Here is a 10,652-nt window from a genome sequence, read left to right as displayed (position 1 = left end):
ATGTTTAGGACAATAAAGTTTATTCAAGAGAACGTGTCACCAGACACTGACCGGTGTCAAAAAAAGAGGGCGTGGTTAGATCGCCATCCACCAATCACCAACTGCAACTGATACGCGGTATGGCTTGCCACAATTGGCTGTGTATCTGAGAGGCGAGCCTACGGAAACCAATCACAGGTCGAGGGGCGGGGTTTCTTGATCGCGGGAGAATCTGTGTGAGAAGACAGCTGCGCGGTGGGCGTGGTCACAGGCAGTGGGCGTGTCACACGCTGGGAAAACGCGCCAAATTTCAAAGGCGCGCTTCTTTCCTCTGGCTTTCCCGCCGTTCTCCCGGCGCTAGTGAGCGGCGGCGCTGGTTCCGTGAGCTCTGTGACGTCACAGTCGGGGGTCTCTTCACCTGTAGCATCTTCTTCCAACCCCCTGCTGGGTATAGTGTAGTGACCTGGAGTCCTGGAGAGGGGGTCGGTTCCTAAATTGGAGGTCTAGCTAGCTAGATACGCTGACGTAAGCAGAGGTACAAGCCACGCCTACTCTGTATTTTGGGGTTCTTTCTAAATTGAGGGGGGAGGTCAAGATGCTGTTCTGAGGGTCTGGTTTGACCTTTGTGACCTGGGAACCCCAAAGGTTGCAGGCAGCCATCTTAGTGGGTTATGGTCTTAGGGTGTAAGGTTAAAGGTCATCACTGCGGTAGACGGTAATTTGTGGGTCAGGATTCTAGCCGCCATGGTGGGGTCAGATGCGTCCATGGTGCAGCCCTGTTTCCAGCTGCTTCGGATGGGCTCCGACCTTGGGGTGATCCCGACGTCCTCGCCCGGTGCCCCCTCCCAGGACCTCTACACCTTCCTGCCGGACTCCTCCAGGTGCGTCTACAGGCTCGGAGCTCGGCCAGACATGTGTGATGTTCCTCTTCCCGGGAAACCTCAGGTCCACGCGGAAATCCACGCAGAGCGAGAGACCAACGGAGACTGGCGGGTGAAACTGGAGAGCTGCTCCAACTGTGGTGACTATCTGCATGTCTGTGTGTCTGTCCGTCCGTCCGTGTCTGTCGCTGCGTTTCAGTCCACCCAGTCCTCAGGTGCGGTCAGTGACCACAAGGTGTGTCCTCCCGTGTCCGTCATACTATCAGTTCCTGAGGACTTGGTGGTCTGATCTGCCCGGGACCATCTGCATTTTATAGGAAAGCTGCCGCAGCAGAAAGACCCCCAGAATCAAGGTTTTTGGGGGGGGTTTCTGCAGGACTCATTCAGGCTTAAAGGGGTTTTTCGCCGCTAATGACTTCTATGGCAGATCCACAGGATAAAAGCCTGATGGGTGCAGGTCCCAGAAATGAACGTCATCAACCCCCGGCTCTTACCTGACCCCGACCTCGCTGGCAGTGTAGTCAGTCCTTCATGGTCTAGCAATATCCATAAAGCTTGCTCATTGAGGACTGCGCTGTAAGTGGGGTTGTGGTCCAGTATGATTCTAGGGGGGGTCCTTATAGAGACGGATGCATCCCCAACTTCTAGGACCATTTTTGTGGGGAAACCTCCTTAAGGTCCCATAAACACGAGGATTCTGGACTGGATAACTAGATCTGTTCATTGGCCACATTTCCCAGACTGATGTTTGGTGCAGAGAGTCCCGGCCTCCTCCCGATTTACCGCTCGTACTATATACAGTACTGGGTGCTGAGACTCCCGGCATTATAGAGGATGCACCGACTCCTGATCTCTTGTCCAGATTTAAGCTGGGAAATGAAGGGCTGATCCACGACTGGATTTTCTGCTCCGGATTCCCCTGTGTCCTTGGGGACGTAAAATGTATCCCGCCTAAATCTCCTTTTGCAGGAGAGGAGGTTTGTTGGTGTCTTTTGTAGCAATTTTTTTCTATCCAGATGTAAAATCCACAGAATATTTTTTACGTGTGAACATAACCTCCTACGGGCTGTAAACGCAGCGCTTTGAACAGTAAGTTTGCAGAGTTTTCCTCCGCTGACTTTCTGTTACAATTATATCTATGGGAAAGCCGCCGGCGTTTCCGTAGATATAATTGACATGCTGCGATTTTCAAAACCGTGACGGTTTTGGAAATCGCATCATATCCGCGCTGCGGTTTTAAACGCAAAGTGGGCATGGGATTCGCAAGTACTGTATAACGCTGCGATTTTTTTCCTGCTGCGTGCAAATCGTGGCGTTTACGGCCCGTGGGGGCTCGGCCTTAAAGGGTTTTTCTGTTACTGACATTTATTCCCTATGCAGAGGATAGCTGAACACAGACTTGTATGGAGGAGTCGGTAAGAAGAGGTTTCAGCTTTTTAGTGGTGTACGGATGACTTAAATATCTGATGACTGGGAGTCCCAGGAATCACAAGAAAGAGTCCCCCAAGTGCTCCATGTAAATGAGGCTGTGGTGCCCGTGCTTGGTCATCGCTCTATTCACTTCTGTCTAATAGAGATGAGCGAGTACTGTTGGGATCAGCCGATCCGAACAGCACGCTCCATAGAAATGAATGGATGCACCTGGTACTTCCGCTTTGACGTCGGCCGGCCGCTTAACCCCCCGCGTGCCGGCTACGTCCATTCATTTCTATGCGAGCGTGCTGTTTGGATCGGCTGATCCCAACAGTACTCGCTCATCTCTACTGTCTAACAATTGGCATGGCGATCTCTGGCTTTTCTACAGAAGTGAATGGAGCCCTGACCTTGCCCCACCGCTTCATTAACATCAAAATATTGCATTAGAATATTCATTCTGTCCAACCAGAGTTAGGGAGCCTTCACACGGAGTAAACGTGCGTGTATTTTTGCAAAATATGCGTGTAAAAATAAGACTCCCATTGACTTCAATGATATTTTTTACACGTGTAAAAATACGCCTGTAAAATGTCACTGAAGTCAATGGGAGTCTTGTTTTTACACGTGTATTTTGCAAAAATACACGCGCGTTTACTCCATGTGAAGGCTCCCTCACTGTGTAGCCTTAGGGTATGTTCACACGGCAGAAAATGGCTTCCGCATGTAAACGTGCCACACATCTATCTGTGACGATATGCAGTGCACCAGCACCCCATCGTGTTATGCCAAATGAATGGGCCTAATCGAGAGGGAGTCTTGCACCACGGCTGAGTCAGCTGCGGCATCCATGCCAAGAAGGGTCAACTTGCTTCTTTTTTCCCGCTACTAGTTAGCAGAATAAAGTGAGCAGCTCCCATAGAAGTCAATGGGAAACGTTTTTGGCAGCAGATTCCGCGTCAGGATCCGCTGCCAAAAACCTCTGTGTGAACAGACCCTTAGAGTCATCCTACTTAGCTACCGTTATATCTGCAACCCCTGCATTCTGTAGGTATATATGTTTATTTCTGCAGCATAGGTGACAGTCTTCTGAAATATAGGACACCCTTTATGCTAAGGCCCCGTTCACACTGGGCAAGAGGGGGTGGATTTTGGTGTTGAATCCACGTCATAATCAGCCCCTTCACAATAGAGGTCTGTGTAGACCGCTAGCTTACGTTTTTCCGTGAGCAGCACGTTGCGAGCTGCACTTTCTTCAGGCTGATTCAGCCCCGGCGTCCGCCTCACAGCAGCACACTCCAGCCCATTCATTTGGGCCTACTGCGGACCGGAGCGCTGCAACTGTCAGAAGTCGCAGCAGGCGAATTTTGGTCCTGTTCTGCCGCGGCTTCCTGCATCAAAATCAGGACCAAAATACGCCCCCCCTTGCCCTGTGAGAATTAGGCCTAAGGCCCCAAATAGCAGACCACTGCAAAAATGTGCTGTGGGAAAAACTGCATCATGGTTTTTCCCTCAGCACTTTTCACAGAAAGCCCGCAGAAGTTTCCTGTGCAGACGTTCTCCTTCCATTATAGCTATAGGGAAACCGCCTGCAGTTCTGTAGTTATACGTGACCTGCTGCGATTACCAACACCGCGGCCTGTCATGTCAATTCTAACAGGTCGCTAGAATCCCAGCCACTTTGCAGTGACTGTAAAATGTACTCGTACACCAGTTGCTGGATATACAGGGCTCCCAATACAAGTATATAGATTATGAATGCAGCCACTAGAATGTGCCCTATGTGGGGCTGGTCTGATATATTATTCCCAACATTCCCCTCTCTGCACCAGTCAGTTACATCAATTCTTGGATCTTTTCTTGATTCTCTATCTTTGGCGAGGTGACCTAGGATATTAGATAACTATTGTCCTATTCTCACCTACCTGGAGGTTTTCTTGGACATAATCCATTTCTATGTAGCGGTCTTAAGGGTACATGCACACCCTCAGGATTGACATGCACCAAAATCAGCATGAATATGGACAGAAATCCGTGCAGATTTTCATACACTCTGATGCAGATTTTAAAATCTACACCATAGGCCAATTTCCTGCACAGAAGAAAAATCCACATTTGCATAAGAACAAGAATTTCTCATTGACTTTACTGCTAATGAATTCCGGTGCAGATTTTCCACTTTCACACTTAAAATCGCACATAATTTTGATGACACGCATGTGGCGTTATACTGTGGGTGGAGGCACAAAGGAGCTTTATACAGTTGGTGGGGGCACAAAGGAACATTATACGGTAGGGGGCATTAAAGGGACATTACTGCCCCCACAAAGTTTAATGCCCCATGATTGCGCCTCCTCACAGTATCATTCCTTATTCCAAACTGTGATCCCTTAAACCAAGCGGCCATTGTCCCTGTTGCCTGCGCAGGCTGCAGAGATGATTACCGATCCTTATTGCCACTAGCACAAGGGATCAGGGCTTGGGGGGTGACGGCAGGGAGATGAAAGTTTCTCCCGCTCTGTCATACTGATATTGGCAGGAGGCAAGGGTCAGGATAGGTATCATCTGTGATCTGCTGATTGAGTATCCTTGCACTATAGAATACGATATAAACCGATCACCCTCCTCCACAAGGCTTTCCGTGATTCTGCACATTCATACACCTCCTCTCTCTGTTCTATCACCCAATCCTCTATTATAATCTCCAAGACTTCTCCCGAGTTGCGCCACTTCTCTGTAATGCTCTACCCTGCACAGTAACGCCCAACCTCCACGGTTTCAAGCAAGAATATGTTGACGCTATAATAAATAAAAATTCTTCAATCCAGACTTTATATTTTGTACCAAACTTTGTACATTTACCAATTGCTCTCTATTTTCATTCTAGGTATATATATTAATGAGGTTCAGCTTCCCCGTGGCCAGAGAATAGAGTTGTCCGATGGAGACCTTCTTTGCTTCCAAGTGGGCCCCACTTCATCATCCTCTCCTTCTGCATCTCCCGACACTTACTTCCTCTTCCAGCGTGTTCGTGTTCGACCTTTGGACTTCAGCGCCATCACATCACCGCGTGCCCAGACCGCCTCCCTCGGTTTCACCCCTGTAGTTGGAACGCGAAGTCTAGGGGGGGAACGTGGAGTGTCTCCGCATTACACAACTGGAGCCACGGTCATCCTAAACTCCATTGGAAGTATTAGCAAGATGAAGCGTGAGAGGATGCACAGTGGTGGACTGATGGGAGGGATAGTGGAATTGGCAAAGCCCCCTACTCCTGATCTACCGCTGCCGTCTCGTACGGGTCTGGAGAGGAGGAGCAGCCGCAGGAAAGCGCAACACAAGGTCCTGTGTGAATTGGATGAAGATGAGGAGGACAGGCAGGTGGAAGAAAACGGGAAGAGGAAAAGGAAAAAAGGAAGGCGGAAGGAAGATGAGAAAAGGGTTGCCCAGCAGCTGGAAACGGGAAGGTGAGGAGTTTGATTTAAAGGGAACTGTCAGCATGATATAGCCTCTAAACATGTCCTCAGTATCTGCGTCAGGACTAACGTGTAAGTGATGTCTCCAACCTTAGATAAATAACTTCTCTCCTATGTAGAATAGGTATTGGAAGTCGAGCCCCCTATGCCCCATCTTGTCCCGTGATTAATTCCCCCTCCTTCCCCAAGGTATCAGGAAATCTTACACATACAAAATTAAAGTGACCGTCAGCACTGAAGTTGGGTATACATCTTCGTATTCAGGTCTTCATTGCAAACGTGCCGGGGGCTTTGTGACGACATTGCTTAGCCAGATCACTTCTACATTTCACATCACACTCTGTGCTGACCCCGACTTACTACCTGTATTGTACTTAGGAGCTTCACTTACTAACCAGCTGATGAAGTCAGTCTGCCCAAAAATATACATGTACTGGTCCGAAGTTATAGTCTGCAGTCCACAGCCGTACTCCCTCCCGACTAGGCTCATTCATTTGGGCCTAATCCGAAGCGGCGTGCGTGACTGGATACCGGTGCACTGCATTGGCACCCAGTTGCAGCTACTCGTATTTTGGACCAGAACCTGAGGTGGCCTCCGCCTCAAGTTCTGGTCCAAAAAACCCTGTGTGAACTTATCTTAAGAATAGGAAATAGTAGAGGGAGAGAAGCTGAGCTGTGTGATATATATGTCAGCTTCTCTCTTTGGGGATATGATTTGGAGCAAGTATAAAGCAGAGCGACTCCTGACAGGACTCTTAGGTTAGTTCTATTCCCTCATGTCACTTCGTTCCTTTTGCAGGAAGCCTCGTGGTCGGCCAAGAAAGAACCCGGCTCCTCCGTTGGTTGTGGCCCAGACTATCTCCAGTGCAGAGCCTTGCGCCTGGCGATCCTGCCGCCTCCCACAAGAAGACACGGTCAGCTGGGTACAATGTGATCGCTGTGATTCCTGGTATCACGTTGTGTGCATTGGGCGCAGCCTGACTTCCCTGCAAGACACAGACTTCCATTGTGGCTGCACGTGACCCGGCCTTGTGAACACCTCATCTCTCGTCCTCTCTTTATTTCCACCTCTGTTTTCCCAAATTTTTTCCATCTTTTCCGCGTATTACTTGAGCTGCGGTTTATCTTGGCTGCAGCAGATCGCACATTACAACCTGAGACGTCTCAACGGTTTTGTGCATCCTTCAAGGCATTAGACTCCTCAGGCTGTCAGATCTGTCTATGCAGGTTTTAGACGTGCACTATAGGGACCTTATTGTATCTTACACTCAATTCCCTTCATTATTTAACCCGTTTCCTGGGCCAAGTCCAGGCGATCCTCTTGCACCCTACAACCCACCGAACACATACAAGGCTTCGAATACCGGACAGATCTGCAACAAAGACTTTTTAATGAGATTTTCTTACTTTGTACAGCTCCTCTGGTTTGACATGGGCAGGGAAACAAATCAACAGGTCTATTTTACCACTCAATAGAGATTCCTAAGGTTCTATCTAAGCTGACAATACATGAAAGTGCAATGTTCTGTACAGGACTGGACCTAAAGAGGTGTCATGTAAGAACTGGCACAGGTAAGATGTCTGGGGTTCCTGAATGTCTGGTTGGTTATGTGCAGTCTTGCCACATTGGCTGTGCTAATTTTTAGGCATGAGGCCTTATATCGCACCCAGGAGCCATTCTGTCCTAGGTAGGGACTGTCTAGATTTTATCAGCTGTTAGATCAGCGGCGGTCACATCTCCATGGGGGCGTCAAACACTGAATGGCATGTTGGGTGGACAGTAATGAGCCCTGTTAGGCTATAGCTATAATGCGTGGCACCCTGTTTGATCAGTTGTTTGCAGAGGGCCAGGGTGAGCTTCATGGATGGCATGTATCTGTGCTTGCATCCATTTCAATGGGAGCGTCCAAATTTAGCATGGGGCATGCTTACATTCAGCATAGCTGCATTCCCAGAGAATGACGGGGGTTTCTAGGTTTTGCCACAAAACGTATTTATTCTCTAGCCATAGGATAGAAGAGAAATACCTGATTGTCGGGGTCTGACCATTGAGACTCGCCGTCGATCCTGAGAATGGAGGATCCTTTTTCCTAAAGCCACACACAGTGCATTTAGTATTGGAAGCCCCAGAGACAGCCAAGTGCTGCACTTCACCTATCCCTGGTGGTCCTATAGAAGTGAATGGAAGCGCTGTCTAACACCAATCACACTGAATGTGCAGCGGAGTCTAAAGACCCCTCCCCCTATTTTATGGACCCCTCCCCCTGGGGCTCTGTGTTCAGGCCCCCGCAGATCAGGTATTTATCATCTCTTCTATGGGTAGAGACATCGCCCATTCCTCCCCAGTTTGACACCCTGCAGTCTCCTTCGGGGCACCCGCAAGGCATTGAATATATTTCTCACTTCTAAGTGACACTTAACACTAAACCGATGGTTGCAAAAATCTTTTCTACAGAATGTGGGCGTCTGTAAGTAGCAAGGAAGGGATCGGATCCTTGGGATTTAGGAGTGGACTCCTCTAACAGTAGCAAATGTTCATGATGGATGAGGGTGAACAGGCAGACTGGCTCCTGGAAATTGGCCAGACCTGCACCAAGACGGCGCTGTCGTCTTATATTGCAAGAAATAACAGATTTCCCCGACCCCTGTAAGTAAGTTGGATGACACGAGGTGTGGGGTTAACCTATTAACGACCAGCACACGAGGCACTAAGTGATGATGAATAAGCCGGAGCTCCCCCTTGTGGCTACTCCGAAGGAAGCGTTGGCAAGCTGCAGGCAGTGAACGGATTTTAATTTTGTAAATGGTAAGAATATTTTTCTTTTAAAGGGATTGTCTGGAGAGTTACATTTACCTTCTTTCCTCCAGCAGTTTCTTCACACTAGACCAGGGGTAGGGAACGTATGGTTCTCCAGCTGTTGCAAAACTAAAAATCCCAGCATGCATACTGGCTCTGCTGTTCTGGGAACTCCCATGGAAGTGAATGGAGCATGCTTGGAGTTGTAGTTTCACAAGCAGCTGGAGAGCCAAAGGTTCCCTACCCCTGCACTAGAGGGGAGGGTTCTGTCCCCCGTGTCCCTGAGTCGCTCCTGATCACTATGGGGGTTCGCTTTATTATAGGCAGCTATCCCCCATAGTGCAGGTAACTACCTACATGTGAAATCAGGAGAGGAGGGAGTGTAGTGGAGCACCCAGGGGTCAGGGTTTGGTTCTGAACATGTGAGCCAGGGTGGGATCCAAGCCAGCAAGAAGGTCAATTTTAACTCATGTCATGTATATTATGGCTATACGGCAAGTTCGTGATAAACGTGATGGCTGCATTTTTATGACCAAATAATCCTCAGCAGAAATCACTATGGTGTTGTTGGTTTGGGTCAGCAGGGTCGCCTTCTGGCCAAGACACTCATTCATTAAAGGGATCCTGTCATCCAGCATATCATCCCGGCCTTGAAGATAAGTTTGAGTCGCCTAAATCAAATGGTGTTTTACCCTCACGAATCGCAACCTCGGTGCCTTGATATTGCTGTTTGTTGTCAATATGCAAATAAGCTCTTTGGAGTAATGAGGGCGTGGCCACTTGGCTCTTTGGAGCCTTTGTTGCTCCAGAGACATCAGAAATGGAGACACTGATTCATTTGGAAAAAATTGCATGTGATTCGGGTGACGCTAATCTATCCAAAGGGCTTTTAATAAAGATTTTAGATGGATATAATAAACCTGACCTGGATGGAGGCCACCATGATATTTAGTATGGCGGTAGGTTTGGGCAGTCACTTGTGAATACTTCCTGTGGGGTAGCCCCATAGTGTTCTCCTGTAGCACGGTGCGGGGAAATCCAGCAAACACTATGTATGGGGGAGCTCTGCAGATACTGGCGAGCAGCGTATAGCCTACTGGGCCTTAGTATGATATGTACATTATTGGTTTTACCTGTGCAGTTTAATGAACATCTCCAGTATTGAGATCTCGGCAGTGTAGATGAAGAATAAGGAGCAGATTGTAAAGAAGGTTATATGTTTAAGCAGATCCTACACCCCCTCCCCTTTGTGTCTTGTTCAGGGGGTTGAATGTCTGTAATTCCTGCTCGGATTAATATACAGTATGTTCCCTATTTTGGGTGAGGGATTCCCTTCCTATACATTGCAATAAATGCCAAGCACTATTTACTAAGACTGGTTGTGTTTATTGCAGGTCTTCTAAATGCCGTTCTTCTCTATTGGCTCTTGTGATGGGAATATTTGTGGCTGTTTATGTGAAAAGGGCCCACACTGTCGATATGGAGTTCTTGGTATCATTGTAACGGTTATGGTGTAACATTGTCCAAAACAGCAAAAAAATTTTTTATTGAAAGCACAATTGACATATTTTTAAATAAAATTTTTGCATAAAACAAAATTGTGATTTTTTTTACCCAAATATGTTTTGGACTATTTTCTCTATAATTAGTATCGACGATCTGGGCCCTTTTCACGTAAACAGCCACATTTGTCTAACTGCAATGTGTAAGGGTAAGTTCACGTGGGTTTTTTTTGGTCAGGATTTTGAGGCCGTATCAGCCTCAAAATCCTGACCAAAAAAAAGACAGCTCCCATTGAAATCAATGGGAGCCGGTCAGTTCTTTTTTCTGGGAGCCAGAAAGAAAAAGAAACGAGTTGCTCATTCTTCAGGCCGATTCGCCTCATGACATCCACCTGAAGACGCTCCCTCCTCCCAACTAAGCCCATTTATTTGGGCCTAATCCGGAGCAGAGTGCGAGACTGGATGCCGGTGCACTGTCCCGGCATCCAGTCGCGGCTACCCGTATTTTGGGCTTCAGCCTCAGGTTCTGGTCCAAAATACCCCGTGTGAACATACCCTAAAGGTCTGAGGTCCCCCGGTCTGATCCCTCTTTCTGTGGCAGAACAAG

At 48.1% G+C, this 10,652-nt stretch overlaps 1 protein-coding gene across 1 annotated transcript; it reads left to right on the top strand.

The window, feature by feature from the left end:
• Positions 1 to 723: 723 nt before the first annotated feature.
• Positions 724 to 6,798, top strand: TCF19 (transcription factor 19). The gene is made up of 3 exons (XM_075259215.1): positions 724 to 1,000; positions 5,161 to 5,737; positions 6,546 to 6,798. The coding sequence occupies exons 1-3, from the start codon at positions 724 to 726 to the stop codon at positions 6,766 to 6,768; spliced, it is 1,077 nt and encodes a 358-aa protein (XP_075115316.1). The 3' UTR covers positions 6,769 to 6,798.
• Positions 6,799 to 10,652: the final 3,854 nt, after the last annotated feature.

Source organism: Leptodactylus fuscus, chromosome 11 (genome assembly GCF_031893055.1).
Source record: "Leptodactylus fuscus isolate aLepFus1 chromosome 11, aLepFus1.hap2, whole genome shotgun sequence".
Taxonomy (NCBI): Eukaryota; Metazoa; Chordata; class Amphibia; order Anura; family Leptodactylidae; genus Leptodactylus; species Leptodactylus fuscus.
Note: the sequence above shows the minus strand (reverse complement) of the source record. Positions and strands in the feature narration are given on the sequence as shown.

Bases quoted from the DNA above. Each gene is read 5' to 3' on its own strand.
- TCF19 (XM_075259215.1), top strand. From the start codon at position 724: ATGGTGGGGTCAGATGCGTCCATGGTGCAGCCCTGTTTCCAGCTGCTT. The intron at 1,001-5,160 runs GTGACTATCTGC...TTTTCATTCTAG, and splicing joins GGAGAGCTGCTCCAACTGTG to GTATATATATTAATGAGGTT. The intron at 5,738-6,545 runs GTGAGGAGTTTG...TTCCTTTTGCAG, and splicing joins CAGCAGCTGGAAACGGGAAG to GAAGCCTCGTGGTCGGCCAA.